General features: G+C 31.6%; 1 protein-coding gene and 1 pseudogene across 1 annotated transcript; both read right to left on the bottom strand.

Annotated features, from left to right (window-relative positions):
- Nucleotides 1–8823: 8823 nt before the first annotated feature.
- LOC121230728 (probable inactive receptor-like protein kinase At3g56050) lies at nt 8824–12870 on the bottom strand (annotated as a pseudogene).
- Nucleotides 12871–22327: 9457 nt separating this feature from the next.
- Nucleotides 22328–24207, bottom strand: LOC121230547 (uncharacterized). Its single transcript, XM_041115453.1, has 4 exons — nt 23713–24207; nt 23074–23406; nt 22779–22969; nt 22328–22697 (listed from the first exon to the last, which is right to left on the bottom strand). Exons 1-4 carry the CDS (start codon nt 24205–24207, stop codon nt 22328–22330), a joined length of 1389 nt encoding a protein of 462 aa, XP_040971387.1.
- Nucleotides 24208–25209: the final 1002 nt, after the last annotated feature.

Below are 25209 nucleotides of genomic sequence, written 5' to 3'. Positions count from 1 at the left end.
AAATTATTATCCATATGTACATATAAATCAGTAAGTTCAATGCACCATTTTTTGACTTTGTTATTTTATATTTAATATTATTATTAACTTGTTGCATTTAGTATTTAATATTTAATTAATTTTTTTAGAATATTATATTCTTAATTATAATAATTAATATAAAATAATACTTTTATTTAAATTATTGAATTTAATTAAAATATATTAATTTATCATTTTGAATTTTTTAAAATAAAATCAACACAACTTTGTTTATGTCAATTTTTTTAACTAATAATGGTAAATTATAATTATAGCCAGTATGATTTTCGACCCATGCTTTGTGTAGGGTTAATTATTTTTGGACTAAATAGTTAAAATTTAAAGGTTACAATATGCTCTAAGTTTCTATACTCTCTATATATTCGAAATTCAGTGTTCGTCTTTTTATTTTTAAGAATTTAGTTTCTCTATTTTTTGAATTTAAAAATTCAATTCCAATTGTTAGCATCATTAAAATGCTTCTCTTAAATTTGTTGGTGCGACATTCTAAATTTTTTTTTAAAAAGTACTCACTTAATAATCATTTCACAAAAAAGTGGCATTATAATGGAATTAAATTTAACAAAAAAACTTAACAATGTTAGTGGTTCTTTAAAACATTTTAATTAGAAGAAAATATTTAAATTAACTAATAGCACTATAAACGTTGAGGTACCAAATTATATAAAATATTCAAATATAAAGATTAAATCTCAAATTTTAATATGGTATAGAGACAGGAATTGAAATTAAACTATTTTTATATAAATAAAAAGTAGAGAGACCAAAATTAAAAAATAACCATTATTATTAACAATGTAAAAATAAAAAAGAGTAAGTTGGGTGTCAAATAAGCAAAGCCTAATGCCTTCCTTTTATATATATAGTAGTATAGATTATAAGTATCATAAATTTTTTTTCTATATTTTATACTTAGAGCTCTATTTAAGTAATATTTTTATTTTAAAATTAGTAGAATTTTGTTTAATTAATAATTAGCAAAATTAATTAGATTGATAGTACATCAGACAAGACTAAAATAGAATAGATCCTAGATTAATTTATGGCTTTAATTACTTGTGGCATTCATAGTATGTCAGACCTTAATCTTGAGTGGATAATGTACTATGTATGTGTAACTCGTATACTTTGATGTAAGTAAAAACTTATGTTCAAATAGATAATGAATCAAAAACTTGTGTGTTGAGTATATGGCTTCTGCGGCATGTAGTATCATTTATGATAGTGAAATTCATAACCTAACTAATAAGTAAATGATATCTTTTCATCGGCATTATATAATAGATGAAAAGTAAATGTGGCCACATGCTGTTTGTCTTTGTGATAAAATACTTGATTACTATTTTATAGTAGTTGACTTTTCATAAAAAAAGATGTAATAGTTATCATGAGATAAAATAGGATCATATTAGGATAACAAATTTATTTCAAAGAGATTAAGGATATCCTATGAAGGTAACACATTTATAACAAGGTCATTAGACGAATACTTATTAAAGTAGCTTTAATAATGGTATGTAATTAAGGAGAGCTCACTCATAATACTATAGTGGAATGACTTCGTGACTAAATAAGTTTGTAATAAATAAGTGAAAAGCTAGAACTTAATTATAAATTATTTAAGTCATAATTATATATGTCCAATCGGTCCATCCGTTAGCTTGTTGAAACTAAAAATAAATTGCATCTAAAACCAAACGAATATTAATGAATGAGAATGACGACGTTAGAGAAATAGGTCACATTCACAAATGAATGCGTTTTCCCACTAAGTATAAAAATGACTTGAGAATTAATTTAAGGTTTTCAAATTATTATTTAATGAATTATAACTAAATAATTGGATTTCGAAAATAGAATTAAATTAATTCGTCATTATGAATCCATTGACTATGAAAATTAAATATATTTTTTATACATACTTTTAAAGTAAAGTTGTCATGACTTTAACGAAATTAAAATTGAGTTAAAAAACTATTCAATTAGAAAATTAAATTTAGCTAATTTAATTAATTAAAAAAAATTAAATAATTAATATTTATTTTGAGAAAGAAAAATAAATATTGGGTTTGATTATAAAGTGTTGAGTAAAAAGTTTAAGAAGCACATAAAAGTGGACTCAATATAAGAGAGACCCAAGTCCCCTCATATGATAAGTAAGGGGTGACAACTCTAGTAATATTTACTTGGATGTGTTGCCCATATCTCTCCTAGTTGGATTAGGATAGTATTTTCTATTAAATAAATATTATTTGTATAATTCTTATTCAACTAGGATTCTCTCATATCTTTATAAATGTATAACACTAGTAGAGTTATTTACACAAGTTTTCATATATCGCTATTCCGCAGAAAGTAGTGAGAATTTATTTTCTTAGAATTACTTTCTTACTAAAGTAATAAAACCGTTTCTTGATTTTGTGTTTGGTTCATGTTGCTTGAGCTCACACTCAGTGCAATTCGGGGTACGAAGATATCTGAAAAGACCGTTTGGTTAAAATTCAAGAATGATTCAAATCCGTCTTGCATAAAAAACTTATATTTTTCTGATAAAATCTTATTATTATAAATATCACAAATTGATTGAACATAAATCACCCCCCTCTCTTAACTTATACTATTACAGTAAACCATTTTCTTAACTGGATTTTGTGAACATAAATCACCCCTCTCTTTTTTACTTTGTTTTTTCTTCTTTTGTTTTATAGTTTTCCGCCGGCTTCATAGGATGGGCCCAAAATTGGTTGCAAAGAGGTTTTGGGTTCATGATTTTATACATGTTTGTAGGTTATTAGATATGTGAGTTTAAGGTATTGTGAATTTGGTTTAGGTTAGGATTTGGGAAGGGTTGAGTGATCAGAGCAAACCACTAACGATTGCGGCTAAGTTGGGTAAAGGAAGAAAATGAGGAAAAAGGACGAGAAAGAGAATAGAAAAAAATGAATGACAAAAAAAAAAAAAAGAAAGAAGAAAAGATTAAGGATGAAAAGAATAATAGAATAAAGAAACAAAATTTAAAGAAAATGAAAAAAATTGTAAAAATTTTAAGTCAGTATTTAGTTGTCATGACTTGTTTGATCAATTTTGTAACATCTCAAATTTTAGCGGTACTAGAAATGGTGGTTTTGAAATCTTGTTTTATGATGATCGAGTTTGTAAATATTATTAATTAATATTTACGAGTTAATTAAAATATTTCATTGAATTTTGGTTTGGTGAAAATTGACAATTGGATAATTAGTTACGTACAAGTGTACTAACCCTAAAGTTAGTGGTGTCAAAAAATGAGATATCGAGACCTTACTTTCAAAAACTGAGTTCGAAAATGTTTTCATTAAAATATTTATCGAGTGATTATATGGATAAATTGAATTTCGAATAGGAAATTTTACTAAATTCAAGATTAATTAAAGTATAAGGACTAAATCATAAAAAGGATAGAAGTTAATCATTATTAAATTTTGTTAATTTAAAAGCTTAATTAATAATTGTTCGAGGATTTAGGTGGCAATTTAGCTAAAATTAAAAGAGTGGGACGGTTAGTGCTTGTCCTAATTAATTACACGTTAAAATATGTTAATAATGAAATAGATACAAGTACAACATAAAAAGAAAAGCATGTCAGGTCATCTTCAACCCTTTTACCTTCTTTTCATCGTTCGAACATCCAAAGAAAAAGAGAAGCCATTGTTTTCATTCTTAGAAGTTCGGCTGTTGCATGTAAGTGATTTTGGAACCGTTTATCCGTAATTTTATATTTTTGAAATTGTTGTAACTTAATTTAGCTAACTTGGGTATTAAGTTATAAAATTGTTAAAGTTTTAAAAGTTTTCCATTGATGAATTTTGAAGCTTTTGATGTTTAATGGTAGAATTTGAAGCTTAGATATGTAATAGGGTTAATTTGTAAAGTGAAATTTGTTAGTTTTGAGTTTAGGGCTAAAATGAAAATATTTTAAAATTGACATAAAATTTTTGTAATTATTGAATTTAGAGGGCTATACAAGGATTTTATTGAAATTGGAGTAAAAATGATGCTAAAATGTGAAAATTATTATAATTTTGGTTTTAAGGATTAAATTGAATAAAATGTAAAATTTTAGGAAAATTATGTAAAATAAAATTAAGTTGTCATATGCCTTGAATAGGATATTATAAAGTAAATGTCATTGATAATTGGCAATAAATTGTTATAGATTGAGATTTAAATAAATTGAAAGTTAATCGAGAAATATGAGAGAGTGTAGATTAGTCTCTGACACTTTGTAGTTATTGTTTTCCAGGTAAGTTCATATAGACTTACTTTATTAATTTTTTTTATATATTTGTATTATTTTATTTTACTGTTAGTTGGAAATGTTATATATATATAAAGTTTTTGGCATTAAATGGATTAAATCGTAAAATATGAAATATATGATAAATATGAATAGATGTATGGTAATGAATGATCGTGAAATTGTTGTATAAATGAATGATGTGTATATGATGATATTACACGGTTTAAAATATGTTTTGATTGTTTTTGAAATATGAAAAACATGTATACGACTACAGAGATTGAATTAGTATAAGTACGATAATAGTAACGAGTGAAATAAATAGTTATTTAGAATGGAAGATTCATGGATTGTTAATTGAATCATGTTACATGTATATGGGGTTTTTACTGAAAAAATTAAAAAAAATTATATACCAAAATAGGTTGTCAGCTAGATTATTTATCAAAATAGGTCGTTTTTTTCATTCGCGCCTATGACAGGCGCAACTCTTTTTTTATATTAAAATATTTTTTTATTCTTTTAAATAAAATATATATTTTTTTTATTTTTATTAAAAATATTTAAATTTATATGCATGTAAAAATACGGTCAACGGATCAAAATACGAGTAAAAAATATATTAGAATGGGTCGCACCTGTCAGATAGGCGCGACTAATCGTGCCTGACAGGTAGGCGCAAATGGTACTGTTCCGCACAGTGTACAAACAGCCCCCTGCGTGCCATCTACTGCTGTTACTGCAGACTCATTTCATATTTTTTATATCAACTTGGATATAAATTTGTCTAAGTTTAATCATAACAGATTTTTTTCATAAATTTATATACTTTAAAATTATTTTTATAAAAAAATGATTGTAGAAATATTGAAGAATATAAATCAAGTATTAACATACCAATACTTAATAGCAACTTAAAAAAAATAAAAAATTGATAATAATACATTAATAGTATCAATTAAAAGCGTTTCCCAAAACTCATAATTAAGAAATATTTTAAACAATGGGAGTAGAGTTTTGACTGTGTGAAAAAATATGGGATATGGATATTTATATCTACAATAACAAGTAGGATATGATCTTCGAATTCCATTTAATGCACTGTTGATTCTAAGTATGAATTAAGATATTGACAAATACTTTTATTAAAATTATTTAAAATTTTAATTAAAATATTTAATACCCACAAATATCAATGTTGTGTTTAGTTTAGTATCTGATGAATTTAAAATTAAGTTATAAATTATTTAACACCCACAAATATCAATGTTTCTAGTGTTTTGTATTTTTTTAATGTAATTTTTATATATTGTAATTTTATTTGATTTTTTATTTTTATTGACAATTTTTAAGGTATATATAGGGGTAAAATTAAGCACCAGACACTCTTGTGGGCCCCATCATTTGTGCCTCTGAGATAGGCACAATTAATAGCGCCTCTGAGAAAGGCTCAATTAGTCGCGCCTCTGAGATAGACGCAACCTGTATTCGTATCTATACATGGGTTATACTGATTTGAAAATAAAAAATAATATTTTATTTAAAAAATATATATTTTTTTAATATAAAAAAAAGAGTCGCGCCTGTCAGATAAGCGCAAATGAAATGAACAACCCATTTTGGTAAATAATTCAGCTGACAACCTATTTTGGTATATAATTCTTTTTCTTAATTTATTTCAGTAAAAAACCCATGTATATGGCAATGTTATGATAGTTTAGAAGGTTGGAAATAGATTTGTGGCCCGAGAGAACTTAGTACACAATTAGGCTATATATATATAATAGGTACTATGTACTGGTGTTGGCTATCATGCCATATACATACAGCAAGTACTATGTACCGACATTGATTTTCATGCCATATAAATACAACATGTACTATGAACTGGTGTTGGCTATCATGCCATATACATACAAGTATTATGTATCGGTGTCAACTTTCATGTCATATACATACAATAGGTACTATGTACCGGTGTTGGCTTTCATGCCATATAAATATAAGAGGTACCATGTATTGGAGTTGGTTATCTTATCGATGATTGAAATACTGCATGTGTTCTAAACTCTCCCCAACTCGTAAGAGCAATTTAAGTCTTGTCTATCCGAGATTAATTTAATATAGTTCTCTGAGCAAAAACGTTTAACGAAATAGAAAGGTAATGAATAAAAAAGATGTTATTTACAAGGTTGTATGATGAGCTTGTATTGAATGGTATGATTATTTGTGTATGAATAAAATCATATGGCATTTGATATGATGTATTTATGTAATGCACTAAACATGGGATTTGTGGTGTAAATTGTATAAGGATGTCAAGGTTTATAACATGCTTTGTCCCATATGTTTCAATTATTTATATTGTTTAATATTAAGGTAAGTCAAGTTAAATTTAATATGCTTATGTTGCTTATCCTTGTAGATGGACAGTTAAGATCGAGTGGATCGGACCACACCAAAGTTCACACTATCCATCTTAAGTTTCGATAGACTTTGGTTCATATTAGCTCGATTATATATGACATGTACATAGGTGTCGTTGTGTATGTATGTTGATTTTGAGACATGTTGCTTTGGTCTCTATCTGATATTTTAGTGTTGGGATAAATGTAAACTATATGCATGAATGTGTGTATTTCATGTTTTGATCATGTTATTCTTAATGGTTAAAATGGCATTTTGTTATGAATATGGTATGACTGGACATGAATGTGTTAAAAGGCAAATGGTATTTATAAGTAGTTTTAGCCTAAATTGACATGAATTGAAGGAATGGATGGAATTTTTGTATTTTGGGTACCACTTGGATGTTTTTGTGTAGGTTTGAGTTAAGATTAAGTGCATTAGTTGATGTGATACAAGATTGAATTGAATCACGTACAAAATGTCATGTTTATGCATCACACAGTCTTGCATATGGCCGTGTGTCCACACGAATTGGTGACATAACTGTGTGACCATTGAAAGTAGAATCTATTAACATGGTTTCTGATTGTTACACGGTCAGGTCATATGATTGTATAATATGCACTGGTTGAGACACGATCGTGTGACTATTGAAGCATGAAAAATTAATTCCATACAGGCACAATAAGTTACACAGCCTGGGCACACGGTCATGTGACTCATATTTGCAAAAATTTCTATTAATTTTGAAAAAGTTTCAAATTGATCCTTAATTGTTCTTGGGTCAACTTAAGAACCTTCGTAAGCTATATTGAGACTCAGTTTAATTTGTAAATCATATTATGCATGGATTATGAAATGTTGTATTGTTTAATTGAATTTTAAAGCCTATATTGAATGTGATCTGCTCCGATGCTGTTGTAGCATTTCGTAGCTCGGGTCCGATGATCGGATCGGGAATAGAATGTTACAAATTTCCTTTAACAGCAATAACCAAATTAATAATGAATGTGGAAAAGTTACTTTCTCATTTTTTATCATGAGAAAGTCCAAAACAAAAGTAAAATTATTTTGACATATCAAACATTAAATAACTTTCTAAGTGATTAAATTCTGAAGAAAATTTTCATTTTCCATCCTACCACACAAAAAGTTTCAATGGATAATTCATAGTTGTGCCTCTTGTATGTGTGTCTAGATGTGATTAGTAGGCCGCTTGTCATCTCTTTCGAGCTTTCCCACTTTACTTAGAAGCAAGTTATAGGCAATATACAAGAGGAAGCCAAGTAGCCAACACCATCCTATCAGCAAGTGATGAATAGAGGTCGGTAGTCCGGCCCGAAGGCCTGCCCGAAATGTGAGAGGGTTTGGACAAAAGTATAGGCCCGAAAAATGAGTTTGGACAAAAAAATAAGGCCCATTTTAAAAATGAGACAGGCCTCGGGTAAGGTATTTTTAGCCCAGGCCCGACTTGGTCGGCCCGAATTTACTAAAGGAAAAAAATATGCATTTTTTTAATGTTATTTTTTTGTTGTTTTCTCTCTATTTTGCTACCATTTTACTATTATGTTGCTACTATTTCTTATTATTTTAAAGGCATTTGTTAATTTTTTTATTATTTTAGAGGCATTTGCTTGTTAAGTTGCATTTATCTTAGTGTTATTTAAGTCTACATATTTTTTAAAATTTATTTTCAATTTGTTAGGGAAATATTTATTTTGATGTTTTTAGTATTTTTGAAGTATTATATATTTAAAAATAATATAAAAAATCAATACGGGTGAGCCGGACCCGGGTTTTAGTATTTTTATCCGGGTCGAGCTTGGGCAAAATTTTACGCCCTTTTTTGGGTTGGGCCCGGCCCTAGCCCAATAAATGAACATAATTTTTTAGTTGAGCCCGACCTGAGCCCAGCCCGGCCCATGAACACCTCTAGTGATGAACAATAAACATTACTATTTGTTTACTTGAATTATATTTGATTTGCTAACAATCATATAAAGGTAAAACAGATGAAGAAGTTGCTTCAAAATTGAAATAGAAAATAAAATTAAAGCTAACAATGAACAAATCAGAACAAATAGAGACCAATAGGCTTGCAAATTATGCTTTTTCTTTTCCATTTGCGTATTTTCACGCTGAAATGCAGAACGAAGATTTTCCTGGATTTCCTCTCTTTCTTGAGTGTATATATATGTATGTATGTATGTATCACTGCATCAGTGTGTGTGTGTATGTATATACAACAGATTTTCAATTCACCTAAACTAAATACGTGCAACCTTCGTTTTGCCTTTTCACCTATATAAGATATATAAAAACATCAAAGTTTCATTCTTATAACTTCAACTTCATCCCCTAGCTTGCTTCTGTGGACATAATCTCCAGCTCCGCCCACCAAAGAGGAGAAACTTTCGGGATTGCACCTTCAGGTGTAATTGCAGTGATCTCTCTCAATCTTGCACCGACTTCTCTCATATCTGGTCTTTGTTGAGGTTCAGGGTGGACACAAGATTGATCACCTCTCCGATTTTCTCAACTTGATCTGCATCGAAAGAGCTTAGAGTTGGATCAACCATCTGCATGAGTGGTTGATCCCTTCTTAAATAGTCCGATGCCCAGTCGTAGAGCGAACCATTGTCATCCACCAAGTAAGGCATCCTTCCGGTTAAGATTTCGAATAATAATACCCCAAAGCTATAAACATTACTTTCTGGCCTTGATAATGATGGTGTATCCGAATGGTATTTTCTATCAGTTTCACTCTCAGCTGCAGTTATCTCGTTCCAGGAGAATGGATCATAGACTTTGGCCGCGTAGTCTTCGGTTAGATTGACTGCAGCTGACGACAAATTGGTATGCGGTATGGGAGGGTTCAGCTGGTGCATATGCTCTAGGCAGGAAGCGATGCCCACCATAATTCTTAACCTGGTCGTCCAGTCCAAGTGCTCGGATTCTTTAACTGCAATATCATTCCAAATACATAGGAAAACTTAGGAAAAACTGAACATATTATGATGTTCTTATTCCATGTTATGTAGAAATACATCCGAGAAACAAGAGTTAGGTGCTCAACTGTGTAAATGCTCAAAAAGTGTTCCATTCGGAGCATATTCAAAAACCATCATCCTCGTAAAAGGCTCGTCTTCCTCACAATATCCAACTAGGTTGACGAAATTTTTATGGTTCACCTTTGATAATGTTTCAATCTGAAATTATAAAACTAGATATGGTTAGACAAACCAATAAGAACACTCCAAGTAAAGCAAGACAGCAATGTCCGAGGCATAGAGAGAGAGAGAGACATGAGTATAGAGATATGATCTTTCCACTCGAATCCTAGTAACAGAGATGGATGTTTTCAGTACAATACCTTGTTTCTGAACTGTGCTTCTAAATTCCTTGACCAATCTTTGGCAAATTTCACAGGGATGTAGGCCACGGATATTTCAATCCCACTAGACAGTGTCCCTTTGTACACAGTGCCAACTGTTGAAGAACTAATCACATTGCTGAAATCTTCGCAGGCTGCTTCCAGCTCTGATCTCTTCAGCTTTGGTACACCTGAAATGCAACATGAATTCAGGTACAATGTGTTGGATACAAATATGTGCTCGATTATTTCCAATTTATTCCAAATTTATTCAGGTACATCACGAGTCTATAATAAAAATGAAGAATTGAGGCAGCAACATGACAGAAGAATTACCGGTTACAAATGCTTTCTGAAGCTGTCCGCTTAGCCCGGTAGACCAAGGTTTCACAGCAGATACCTTAGAAGTTTTAAAGAGATAGGCAATGACTATTAATATTAGAAGGAATACACCACCCCCTATGGCTCCAGCCAGTATTGCGGGTCGATGATCTGAACCCGAATTAATAGGATTGTTTCCTGAAGGTGATGGAGCCAAAGCATTTGGGATTGACGGAGGCGGAGACGGAGACGGAGACGGAGAAGCAGTCGGAGAGGACGATCGGTTAACCTGAGCATCTCTTCTGAATGTAGGATTGCCGGAAGGTTCAGCGGATACAGGAGTAGGAACTCGAGGTGAAGGACGAGAAGACAGAGATATGTTGTTGAAGTTTATAGAGGGTGGCCTTGCTTGAAGCAGTCTCCTTCGCATTGCATCTTCAGATTGGCCAACGTTCCTAACAGAGAATATAAAGATAAAGAAGGATTAAACACAATCATAAAGAAAAAGACAAAGTAATAAAGCTAAAGGATGAAAATTTTCATGAAAATTACATCTATTTGATCCAGACAAAATATTCTTTCTGTTTTAATTTTGTTTTTGGAATAACATATGTACAACACTTCACATATAACTTCATATAACTTTCACAGCACAAAAAGGTCCATCCTGGACATGACCTTAGTTGATTGATGCAATCACTCTTAAGTTATGTTATTCAGTGAGTATCGGATGTGAGTACATATCTTTGCTTTTTCATGTATTTGTAATATATTTGGAGGGTTATATCCCATGTCGTCAAACATGAATATTTGGATGTCGATACTTAAAACAAAATAAAGAGTCGAAACAACATCGAATTGTATAAGAATGGCTTCTATTGGAAATATGATGGCATACCATGTATTGATATTTTGCTTGCAAGATAATTTAGCAGCCTTAGATAGTCGGTTTTCATCCACTTGAGTTTCTGAAAGCTTCTGAAGTTGATAAATCTCAGGAGATAAACTATTGAGGAGCTCATTATTGTCCAGTAAACTGCAAACATAAGCATAAATTAAGTTATTATACTAGGTGATAGAGAAAGAAAAGAAAAAGCTTCCAAATGAAAACAGATTCGGATTGGAATATTACAGAAAATGTAGATATCCAATCCGTTATCGTCCCTGGACACTGTCGACTTACAGGATCGTCAGTGACAAATTGTTTCCAAGTTCGGGCGGAATCGGTGCACTGAAGTTATTGTATCCCAAGTCCAACACCTCTAGTTCGTCGAGTCCTCCGATGCCTTGGGGGATAATTCCAGTAAAAGAGTTGTTCCGCAAAATACTGTAGAGGAAACGATGGTATTAGAATGACTATAAACTCGTGGATGAGACGAGTATATTCTTTTAAAGAAAAGATTTTCATGTATTTTAAGATCTCATAGAAGATCTATCGAATTCCAACATAAAATTTCAAAAAAAAAAGGAAAAATGGAAGCAACATAGATGTGAACAAAAGGATAAACAAATCATAGTCACTTACATGGACTTAATATGAGCAAGAGATCCAAGTTCAGGTGCCAATGTTCCTTCAAGACAAAGATCCTTCAAGTTCCTGCATTTTATTCATTCCATCAAATTTTAGAACAAATTAAAGGAAATAAGTTATCAAAATTTCAATATACTAAATATGGAAGTCTCAAATTTGCAAAATTGTAAAGAAAATATTTCTGTTTGAATAATCATATCCCCAAAGCTAACATCTCCAGAAAAATAAATAAATAAATAAATACTGAGCACTCAAGATTACAATTCATTTTCCTTTCTTTTCTCAGCAGCCAAACAGCACAAATCAAAAGAGCAAGAAAAAGTAAGACATAGAAAAGGAGAAAACTTACAAAACAACAACTTTGCCATCAGAACACTCGACACCAAACCAAGAACAATGGTCTAACTCTCCATCTTCTTCTTTCCAACTCGACAATGAACAAAAAGGATCATTCACAACTCTATCTTTTAACCTTAACAACGCCAATCCTGCATAATATCCATTACCAATCATATATTTTCCTTCACTTTCCCAGCAAACAAACAAAATCCAAAACTTCAAAAAAGACAAAAAAAAAGAAAAAGCTTACCTTCTTCATTCAATGACCAACAAACCAAAGTTTGACATAACAAAAACAGCAAGACACCAACTCCGAAACCTTGTTTTAATCTTATAAACTTCCAGTTCTTGTCCATGATCATCGTCTTCCTTTTTATTCTTCTTCTTTTGATCAAAGCTTAACCCAAAAAAGGAACCCAGAAATGTTTCACTGAGTTGAAAGAGAAGACGCCGCTGAGTCAGACGCTGAATACAACACGATAAGATCAATTTAGACTTCAGAATTCAGATGATTTTTCCTCTCCTTTTTTTAAAAAAAAATTATTCGTTTTGGGTTTGAAAACGCGTACACTCAAAAAGGCTGAACTCTGCAAATAACCTTTTAAAGCTTATGGCTTTATCGATTTGAATTTTCGTGTTTTTTTTTTTCAGTTTTTCTTTGTCGCGGTAAAATTAATAATTGCAAATCTTTTGGGGTAAATTAACTAAAAGTGCCGGTTTTTTAAAAATATTTTACGGATTAGTCCTATTCTGGAGAGAATGAGAAAACGCGTCTAGCTAGACATGCTTTTAATTTTGGTCAAATGATTAAATGTTAGCATTTTTATAATTGAGTCTCGAGTTCAATTCTTCTCCTACACATATTTTTTATTTTTTATTTCATGTTGCTTCAAGCTTTTTAAATTTTAATTTTTTTTAACATACTAGTTCCTTTGTTAGATGGTTAGATAGTTACAATTACATCCTTAAATCTCGGGTTTGATTCATTTTCTATTCACATTTTTATTTTTATTTCATATTGCTTCAAGTTTTTTAATTAATATTTTTAATATATTAGCTCATTTTGTTAGATGATTAAATAATTACGATTACATTCTTAAATCCCAGGTTCCATTATTTTTATAAGCATATTAATATATTTTTTATTCTATGTTGTTTTTTAATTAATATTTTAATTAATAAATATATTAATGCAAATAAAAAAGACTTGAAAATAAAATATTTATTAATTAAAAGCATTAATTAAAAATAAAAAAATCGAAATAACATGAAATAAAAATACATTAATATGTTTATGAAAATAATGGAATATGAGACTTAAGATGTAATCGCAATTATCTAATTATCTAATAAAAGGAGTTAATATGTTAAAAATATTAATTAAAAATAAAAAAATGAAGCAACATGAAAAAAATAGAAATATAAGTAGGAAAGTCGAACCTAAAACTCAAAGATGTAATTATAATTATCCAATCATCTAACAAAGAAACTAATATGTTAAAAAATATAATTAAAAATTTAAAAAAGTTTGAAGTAAAATGAAATAAAAAAATACAAATGTGAGTAGGAGAAAAATTGAGCTCGGGATTCAAATATAAAAACATTAACATTTAATCATCGAACCAAAGTTAAAAGCACATTTAGTTAAACACATTTTCTCATTTTCTTTCCAAAATCGACATATTCCGATAAATTAAAAAAATAGCTTAATCTGTTAAATATTTTTAAAAAACACGGCATTTTAGTTAATTTACCCAGTCTTTTGCCCCTGGCTCACGGCTACGGTAAATGAAAACTGACGTAAAATAGAGGGCGGCGCCGCCGGAGAGTTGCGTTTTTGTTATTTTCTATTGTGTGTTATACTTATACAATTTTTTGTATGATAATAACTCTTAGAAATTTGAGAATTATGTGTAGTTTAGAATTGTATAAATTTTTATTATTTTTGTAATTCATATAATTTCTATATTATATTTCATATTATAAGATGTTTTATTACTTTAAATATTGCAAAAGTCTATAAATTATTTTATTTTTAATAATTTTTACACTAAAATTGTTTCTACTTACATATCTTACTAGTAATTTTGTTTCTATTTAAAATCTATTAAATTATTAGTAAATTTACCTTTTGATCACTTTAATTCAAAAAATTACAAAATAGTCGCTAAAGTATTAGAAAGTTTTTATTTAAGTCACTAAGCTGTTAAGTTTAGTTTTTGAAAAAAGTTTGACTAGCGAGTTTCAAGCAACGATTTGATAATCAGTAGGTGGATTAGTACTCATTGATGAACCTTAAATCCAAGTCAATTTGAAGATCAATGTCGAAAATCAAAGAAAAAAGTTGTTTAGATTTTAAAATTTAATTTATTAATTTTTATTTTTTAATTTAGTTTAAAAAATAAAAGAATTAAATTTTTAAAAAATTACATGAACTAAATTTTAAATTTATGGAGAATTTATGTGATATTTTAATTTTTTAAAATATATTTTATTTCTTTTTAAATTAATTTTTATATGAAAGATTAGAAAAGGAACGTCGCATGTATTGACTGAGACATTTTTAGTATTTTCTTAGAACAGGGTTAGGTGGGTCCAAAGCTGACTTGGCATTTACTTGATTTTATTTATTTATTGTGAACTGTGGTAGGTTTAAAGGGCCTTTTTTTTACTTTAATGAAACAAATATATTAATTTATTAATTTGTTGAGTTATAGTGACTTTCTTTGATGTTTCCTCCTACTGTCTTGATTGAATATAGAAAATTAAGTGTGCAACAAAATGTTTTTTTTATTGTTAATGTAGAAGATTTCCAATAATGTTAATTTTATAAAGGGAAAAAAAATAAAATTCCGCATGGTTTTTTAATTTTATAAAAAAATTATTTTGCAAAACATAAGTAAAAGAAATAAAACGAGAGATGTGCAACACGAGGACATTTAAGCACGCTTAACCGTAAAATTTTGATGGGATCCAGTGTATTAATATTGATATAATCACACCCATCAATTCTTACAACTTATTGTACTTGCGCCTCGAATTTGAATGTAAATTTGACCAAATAATATTTAAAAAGATTTATTTCACAAAACATAAATAAATAAGAAGAAGGAGAAAATAATTATGCAAATAATATTTAAAAAGGTTTATTTCACAAAACACAAATAATAAAAAAATAAAATGAGAGGGGTGCTTATTTTAACTTTTGAATTTGTATTTTTTGTTAAACAACCTTAAAATGAACTGTAATTAATTAATTTTAAAAATATTTCTTATATATATATTTTTAAAATTTTTTAAATAATTTTATAAATTTTAAAAATTTAATTAATCATTGATGTGATAATCCGTCTACATATCGTGTTAACAAAATTAACATACGATAAATTAAAAAAATTTAAATAAAAGACTAATTTTTTTTTAGTTTAAATGTCAAACGAAATTTCTAACTACTATAAAAAGAATCGATTAATCTGTTTTTCTCTTTAATTATTATTAATTAGCATTAGTAATTCATCTAAAACTGTTAAAAGATAATTGATTAAATAACAATGATTGATTCACATCTCAATAATTGATTTATTCAGTCATGAATTAGACCCTAACTTAGGACGCCCAATTGAATTGATCTGTCTTTTATTATCAAGTCAAAGTACAGTATATACCCCCGAAACAATCAAATCAAAGAACAATAATGTTGACAAGTTCTTCTTTTTTTTCCTTTGAAAATTAAATTGTCATGACACATGAATTTTGATTGTTCAAATGAAGAACTGGAAATGGGGTTTTGCTTAATTGGAAGATTGTGATTTTGTGAACATTTATTTTTATTTGGAATTAAATATTTTGATTTAAGTACAATATATTTCAATTATCAATCTAATTATGTATTATAAAAATAATTTATTGTGATTTAAGTTGGAGTGTATTTTAATTATAAGTTCAATTGCACTTGTAATACTAGGTTTCAAATAAGTAAATAAATAGTTGGAATAAAATTTATCAAATATTTTATAAAAGAAATATATGAATTTTTAACTTTATTTATTAAATTAAATTTAACTTGATTTGGAAGAAGAGGAATAAGAATAGGAGGCAACTCCAAAAGTTGGAAGTTAATGACTTTTAAGGAAAAATGTAGATAGAGTAGGCATTGTGAATGTAAAAGCAATGTGGAGTTCCCTATATTAAAAGTTAGATTGTGTTTAATTTAGTCTTATATTAAAAGTATTCTTTAGGTTTTTATAGGCATTCAATATGAAATAATTTTGGAAATGAATAAAATCAAATCGATATACTCTGTATAATATTTGCTGAGAAAAAAAATACATAATCTAGTTAATATTAATATAGGGCTAAAAAATAAAAGAATACTGCAGAGGTATTACTACCGCGATCATTTTGTTATTGTATCCTGAGAGACAGACGACTAATGTTTCTCTAAGTAACAGAAGAGCGGCCGAATTTGTCTTAAGGAAACTGTGAAAACAGGCTTCAACATTTAGTAAAACTCGATTTCCTTATTTGATTTCTGGTTTTTCAAGATCTTCTTTATTTAATTGTTTTTCAGATTTGGTGTTTTTACATAAATCTAAACATTTGTTTATATTATTTTTTATTTAATATAAATATTTATATTTATATTTGTTCGCTAATGTGGTTTGTCCTATATTAACATTGTTAGTTTGTACTGATGTAGCACTGTTAGCCAATCCGATGGTGCCACATGATAACATTTCAGTATGCCACGTGCAAACATAAATTTAAAAAATATAAAATCTCTCTCTCTCTCTCTCTCTCTCTCTCTCTATATATATATAAAATAATATATATTTTCAAATGAAGAATGAATCTGGACAAATTCAAATGTGTTTTTAGTAATTTTATATTTTATATTTTTTAAAAAAATATCAAGGTACTTATATTATTATTGTCAATACCATTTTTTATTTGAAAAACGGGAGTCGACTTAAACACAAAAATGGAGTCGCCACCGATCTTTTTTTGAGGTATGATCGGATCACCTTGTAAAACATTTTATTTTATTAAAATATCGACTTTGGCCTACGTAATTCAAGAAAACAAGTTCGGGAGTCGGTTACGTACGAGGAAGGATTAGCAACCTCGCAACGCCCAAAATTGGTACCTAATCGATTAATTAATATCCTAATGTTGAAAATTTGGAATAATTCTTAAAAACGATCCCTTTAAAAATGTGAGAACAACGCGAGCTGAATTTTCAGATTCACTCATTCTGAAGGAATAAAATACCACATCCAGCACGTTAGGACATGAAATTTCAAGCCCCCAAAAACTGAGATCATCTCATGATTTCCAAAACACGCAATGAAATTTTAAAAGGGTATTCGGTTATTTGGTCCAACCACAAAACGAAACCCAGCAGTTAGGGCACAATTCCTCGAATTTCTAAATATGAAACATTGCCTTGTTTTTTAACTTAAGAAAACATGAATGAAATTTCAAAAGGATATTCAGTTATTCGGTTGAACGAAAAATTGAAACCCAGCATGTTAGGGCACGATTTCTCGGACTCCCAAACACGAAATATTTCCTTATGTTGAGAGGGTTTTCGAAATGCGGGTGGTTATAAAATGAATGAAAATAAAAATAATATATAAAAAATAATAATTGATGAGAGTGTTTAAAAAAATATGGTAAAATAGGATCTTTAAAAGAAATAAATTGTATATAAGTAAATTATTAAGAAAATACAAATATGCAACAACATGGGATTTATAATGTACGTAGATAAAGCTAATATAAATTTTGTGTATATAATAATAGATAAAGGTGATCTAATTAAATATCATATGAAAGGTTTTTTTAAAAAAATCAATAAGAATAACGAAAAATAATAGTAATATTAATGAACCACTATAGTATATAAAAATAATAGTAAAATAATAATAGTGAAAAATAATAGTAATAATAATGTATATAAATAATAGTAATAAAAATAGTAACGATAATAATAACATATAATAGTAAGAATAATAACAATAATATATAATGGTAAGAATAATAATAACAATGATAATATTAATTAGCAATCCAATATTGAAAAGCATGTACATATGTAAAATAATAAACAAAAAACAAAATAATAATAATGAGAATAATACAATAAGTAAATAAAATATTTAAAAAAAAAACTGAAAGTAATTAGAGTTGTAAAAGGCTTGGGATTTAATTATAATCAAAACGAAACATGGGATGCAAATTATAAAATGCAAAGAAATAACAAATCATGAACTGGGATCAAAGTAGACGCGCGTGTAAAGGGGAAGGACTGATAGGGAAAATATCCCAAGCCCTCCAAATGCGACGTTTCAACGCGGACCACATTGAGTCTACGTGCAAAATTTAGAGGCAATTTTTAAAAAACAAATGAAATTCAAACTGGGTCAAATCGAAAGTCGGCGCAAAAGGGAATGACCAGCCGCATAAATTTCCCCTTCAAAGCACAAAAGCACAGATCCCATCCCTCCCAAACGGCGCCGTTTTGTTTGCCATTTAAAAAACTAAAAAAAAACAATTGAATGGCATTCTTCCATTTTTTTTAAAAGAAACCCTAGCCCCTTTTTATTTCTCTCTTAATTTTTCCTCTTAGCCGACTTTAATCCCTCTCTTTGAACGCCGATCCGCCATCCTAAACGGCATCCAGCAGATTCAAGTTTCGAGGGACGACATTCTTGGCTATAAAACCCCCTCAAAGCTCCGACTTCAGCAAAGCAAACGGAACTCCACAGCCTATTCGTAAGATAAATCTTTCCCTTTTTCTATTTTCAAATGTTTTAAAATTCAAATAGAAAAAATAAAGGAAATAGAATCAAAAGAAAACATAAAATCAAGGACAGTTGAATCTAAAATCACCTTTTGGATTTCTTTTGCACTAAGATCTTTTCTATTGATTTTTGGTGTGTATATCTGTTACTGTATTCGTAAAAAATCGAAAAAAAGTCCCTTTTTACATTCGATCCTCTTTAGTTTTATAGTCGAACTAAAAGGGGGGAAAAATAACTTTTTGCTGCTGTCCTTTCTTTTGTGTTTGTTTGCAGGTGCGTGATCGAGCACGTCTCTGATGTGGCGTGGTAGAGCAGCGCATGTCTCGGGATGGTGGTGCTTGGTACTCGAGGGGGCACGCTGTTTGCTGAAATGACGCAAAGGGGATGTTAGGTTTCTCTTGCTGAAATGTTTTAGGTTCGTGGGCCAATTGGGCCACATTGTAAATGGGTATTTAGGGTTTAGGTTGAGGTTTTAAGGTTTTGTTCTTATTTGGTTTTTGGTTTATGGGCTCCGGGCTAAATTGGGCCCTACAGCTGCCCCACTTTGCTCATTGTAGTGTAACGAGAATGGAACAAAGATTTTAAAAGGGCCAATTTTGCTCGGTCTTATTGACTCTTGACCTCTTGATGCTTCCTTTCTTAGGTAGCCTCGCCTTAACCCACTGTATCTTCAGGAGTATAGGGATTTTTGTTTCAATTTGCTCCGCTACTACTTAGGGAGACATGATTTGTATTCTTCAGCCTGTTTCCCTATTGCTTAGGAGGATAAGGCTCACCGTCTGCGATCTGCTCCACTACTGCTTAAGGAGATAAGGTGGTCTGTCATTTTCAACTTGTTTCCCTACTGCTTAGGAGGATAAAGCTTATTGTCTTCGATCTGCTCCACTACTGCTTAGAGAGATAAGATCTGTAATTTCCAGCCTGTTGCCCTATTGCTTAGGGGGTCAAAGCTCACTGTCTTCGATCTGCTCCATTACTGATTAGGGAGATAAGATCTGTAATCTTCAGCCTGTTGCCCTATTGGTTAGGGGGTTAAGGCTCACTGTCTTCGATCTACTCCACTACTGCTTAGGGAGATAAGATCTATAATATTCAGTCTGTTACCCTACTACTTAGGGGGTTAAGGCTCACTGTCTTCGATCTGTTCCACTACTACTTAGGGGGATAAGATCTGTAATTTCCAGCCTGTTGCCCTACTATTTAGGGGATTAAGGCTCACCGTCTTCGATCTATTCCACTATTGATTAGGGAGATAAGATCTATAATTTCCAGCCTGTTGCCCTACTACTTAAGGGGTTAAGGCTCACCGTCTTCGATCTGCTCTACTACTGCTTAGGGAGATAATATCTGTAATCTTCAGCCTGTTGCCCTACTGCTTAGGGGGTTAAGGCTCATCGTCTTCGATCTGCTCCATTACTACTTAGGGAGATAAGATCTGTAATCTTCAGCCTATTGCCCTACTACTTAGGGGGTTAAGGCTCACCGTCTTCGATATACTCCACTACTGCTTAGGGAGATAAGATCTGTAATTCCCAGCCTGTTGCCCTACTGCTTAGGGGATTAAGGCTAGTGGAGATTTATTGCTTCAATCAAACTTGCTACATCATCCTCTAGGGGACATACCTGTAGAATTGATTTCATAAGCCTATGTTTATGCCTAATGATGATGACTAGGATGCTATGACCGGAATGGGTCAAATGTTCCTAGGTAGATGTGCTATGAATGATATACGTATGAATGTAGAATGTCATAAGAATGTCCTTTTTTACGTTTGAGCTATTATTTCTTTCTGCTTGTCTAGCTTATATCACTGATATATGTCTTCTTGTTCAACTGATAGAAAATCTAGAATTTTCAAGTATTTTCAATCCTTAGGCTTGGTGAGTTCTAATTAATTGTCCTACTTCAAGTTCTTGCATATTTTTAAAAGCTTCCAGAGTAATATGCAGAACTCCTTTTACGAAAGTGTTATTCGTTTATTAATCATTATTTCAATATGAAATGCTTGAAAATTTTCATAAAAATGGATAAAACTGAAATTTATTAGGAACAAAATCTGAAAAGAACGAATAAATCAAAAAGAGCAAAAATTATCGGGATACAAGAATAGGTGATGGGGAAAACAAATAGGTGCCCCCAAATATCGCAGTCTGAGTTTCTCTGTACGGACTCTCCGAGGACCACTTTGAGCTTAACACATGCCTAGGAGATCTTGAGTACTTTGTTGATGCCCCAAGACATATCATATTTCCTGTTTGTTAATTCAAGCATAGCAGACTATCACATATTGAAATTTGAATTGCCTTTTCTAGGTTTTCAATTCAAAACCCCTTTGGTCTCGAGGCGCCCTTTGCGGGTTTTCACCTCGGCCTCTCCCTTTTTCTTTTTTTTTTCAAAGAGCCCTTTGCGAGTTTTCGCTTTAGCCTCTCCTTTTTCAGGTGAAGTACTTATTGACCAAATCCGAATTTATTGGGCTGGGAAGGTTTGTACCGTCCATTTCTGCTAATATCAGCGCTCCCCCGAAAAAAACCTTCTTTACCACATAGGGTCCTTCCTAGTTTAGCATCCATTTCCCCCTGAAATCTTTTGTACAGGGAGAATATGTTTCAATACCAAGTCCCCCTCGTGGAATACTATAGGGTGAACCTTTTTGTTGTAAGCTCGCATTATTCGCTTCTGGTATATTTGACCATGACGGATAGCCTTTAACCTCTTTTCCTCAATCAAGTTCAGCTGATCATACCGAGACTGGATCCATTCTGCTTCGTCCAGCCTCAACTTTGATAAAACCCGAAGAGAGGGTATTTCGACTTCGATGGGCAAGACTGCCTTCATCTCATAAACCAATGAGTAAGGTGTTGCCCGGTAGAGGTTTTAACAGTTGTTCGATAGGCTAAGAGAGTAAAGGGTAACTTTTCATGCCAATCCTTTTAGGTCACAGTCATTTTCCCTGCGATCTTCTTGATATTTTTATTAGCTGTCTCAACTGCCCTATTCATTTTCGGGCGATATGGTGATGAGCTGTGGTGCTTAATTTTGAACTGACTGTAAACCTCCACTATCACGCTGTTATTTCAATTTAACGCGTTGTCAGATACGATCCTTTCCGGCATGCCATATCGACATATGATTTCCTTCTTCAAGAATTTCCTGACTACCAACTTTGTGAAGTTAGTGTATGAAGTAGCCTCTACCCATTTGGTGAAGTAATCAATAACCAGAAAAATTAATCGATATCCATTAGAAGCCCTGGCGAAATCGGCCTAATGACATCCATGCCCCACATTGAGAAAGGCCACGGAGAAGTAATAACATGAAGAGGGGAAGGAAGCACGTGGATCTTGTCTCTATAAATTTGATACTTATGGCATTTCTTGGCGTAACTGATGCAATCTCCTTCCATCGTGAACCAGTAATACTCGAATCTTATGATTTGTCTGGCCATTGTGAACCCATTAGCATGCGTCCCGCAGACACCTTCGTGGACTTCCTCCAGAATTTCCTTGGCTTCAACAGCGTCAACACATCTTAACAGCACATGATATTTTCTCCTTTTATACAGGATCTCTCCGTCTAAGACATAGTCACTAGCCAGCCTCCTCAACGTTTTCTTATCATTGTCAGTTTCTTGATCAGGGTATTAACGATTCTTCACATATCACAGAATGTCATGATACCAAGGATAATTATCTCCCTCCTCTTCTTTGTCGATATTGTAACAATGAGCTGGAGCCTCACAGATACTCATCTGGATCAGCTTCATATCCTCTCGTTTATTTACTCTGACCATAAAGGCTAGTGTAACTAATGCATCAGTCATCTGATTTTCATCTCGTTGGAGGTAACGAAAAATGACATCATCAAACACCTTGATTAAATCCGAACTAGCTCTCGATAGTTGACCAACTTTGGGTCTCTTGTTTCCTATTCACCCTTGAGCTAGTAGATCACTAGTACGGAATCCCTATATACCTCCGACACCTGAATGTCACGCTCTATGGCTGCAGGGATTCCCATGATACATGCTTCATACTCTGTCATATTATTCGTGCAATCAAAATCTAATTTGCAAGTGAATGGATAATAATCTCCGCTTAGGGATATCAGGACTGTCCCAATTCCATTACCAACGGCGTTCGATGCTCCATCAAAATTTAATTTCCAAATAAGATCTTCTGGAATGTCTTCTTTGGTAGTTGCCACATACATCAGATCTTCATTAGGGAAGTCAAAGTTTAAAGGCTCGTAATCTTCTAAAGCTCTACTGGCTAGAAAGTCTGCTATTGCGCTCCCCTTCACAGCCTTCTGGTTCACATAGATTATGTCGAATTCGAAGAGTAGGATTTACCATCGGGCCATCCTTCCATTCAGATCGGCTGAATCTATCATGTACTTAAGAGGGTCTAATTTCGAGATTAGCCAAGTCGTGTAATACAACATGTACTGCCTCAATCTCCGATTTGTCTAAACCAAAGCACAACATAGTTTATCAATTGGCGAGTATCTCATCTCGCACTCAGTGAATTTCTTGCTGAGGTAGTATATCGCATTTTCTTTTCTTCCTGTCTCGTAGTGTTTGCCAAGCATACATCCCATTGAATTATCAAATACTGTCAAATATAGTATCAATGGTCTACCTGGACTAGGTGGCGTTAATACTGGGGGATTTGACAAATATTGTTTAACCCTGTTAAAGGTCTCCTGGCACTCATCATCCCACAAACCTAGGTTGTGTTTCTTGAGAAGATGAAATATGGGGTCACATTTCTCAGTTAGTTGCGAAATAAACCGAGCGATATAATTTAGTCTTCCCAGAAAACCTCGAACTTCCTTCTGAGTGCGTGGCAGAGGCAATTGTTGTATAGCCTTGACTTTGTCAGGGTCGACCTCGATTCTTTTTTCACTGACAATGAAACCGAGTAGCTTTTCTGATCTAGCCTCGAATGTACATTTTGTTGGATTGAGCTTTAGCTGGAATTTTCTCAGCCTTAAGAACAATTTCCTCAAAACCTGTATGTGCTCTTTTTCAGTTCGAGATTTTGCGATCATATCATTAACGTAAACCTCAATTTCCTTGTACATCATGTTGTGAAACAAGGTTACCATGGCTCTTTGATACGTTGATCCCGCATTTTTTAACCCGAATGGCATTACCCTATAACAGAATATTCCTCACAAGGTTATGAAGGTGGTCTTTTTCATGTCTATAGGATGCATCTTTATCTGATTGTATCCAGAAAAGCCATCCATGATAAAGAACAGTGAGTAACCTGCCGTATTATCCACCAGAGTGTCGATATAAGGCAGCGGGAAGTTGTCCTTTGGGCTGGCCTTGTTTAGGTCTCTATAATCTACATACATCCGCACTTTTCCATCTTTCTTAGGGACGGGGACGAAATTGGCTACCCATTCCGAGTAATTCGCCACTTATAAGAAACCTGCATCAAATTTCTTCTTGATCTCTTCTCTTATTTTTACTGCAACATCGGGTCTCATTCTTCGGAGCTTCTGTTGAACTGGCTTGTATTCCTCCTTTATAGGGACACGGTGTACTGCACTATTAGCACTTAAACCAGGCATGTCTTGATACGACCATGCAAAGACATCTTTGAACTACTGCAATAGTTTAATGAGGTCTTGCCTTGTTTCCTCGGTTATGCAAGTTCCAATTTTCACCTCTTTCCCATCCTCCAAAGTCATATTCTCAATTGTCTCTTTATGAGGAAGAATCTGTTTCTCTTTCTATTCTACCATTCTTAACAAATCTAGAGATAACCTACAGTCTTGATCATCTTCAAAATCCTGAGATTCCTCTAAGCACCTATCTCACTCAAAAGGGGACTCTGGGTCCGTAGCAGCGTCGCTCGTATCATTGATATCTGGAGACTTATTGTAGGCATGAAAGAATATCCAAAGAATGAATCTAAGAGTGGCTTATTTGTATGACATGGTTATGAATGAAATGAGAGAACAAAAGAATATTCGCCCGGCATGAGACTCAAAAATGCATTTCTTATTGAAAATAAAGATGTTTGAACATTAGCTTTTTCACAAAAAATTCTTATTGTTTCTAAGCTTAAAACAATAAGTGTGTTTTGAACATTACTC

This window comes from Gossypium hirsutum, chromosome A06, assembly GCF_007990345.1.
Source record: "Gossypium hirsutum isolate 1008001.06 chromosome A06, Gossypium_hirsutum_v2.1, whole genome shotgun sequence".
NCBI classification, from domain to species: Eukaryota; Viridiplantae; Streptophyta; class Magnoliopsida; order Malvales; family Malvaceae; genus Gossypium; species Gossypium hirsutum.
Note: the sequence above shows the minus strand (reverse complement) of the source record. Positions and strands in the feature narration are given on the sequence as shown.

Coding starts and splice junctions, on each gene's coding strand:
- LOC121230547 (XM_041115453.1), bottom strand. CDS start 24,207: ATGGTAACCTTGTTTCACAACATGATGTACAAGGAAATTGAGGTTTAC. Junction 23,407..23,712: donor CATTGATACTATATTTGACA/GTATTTGATAAT, acceptor TATGTGAACCAG/AAGGCTGTGAAGGGGAGCGC. Junction 22,698..22,778: donor GAGGGAGATAATTATCCTTG/GTATCATGACAT, acceptor AACGTTGAGGAG/GCTGGCTAGTGACTATGTCT.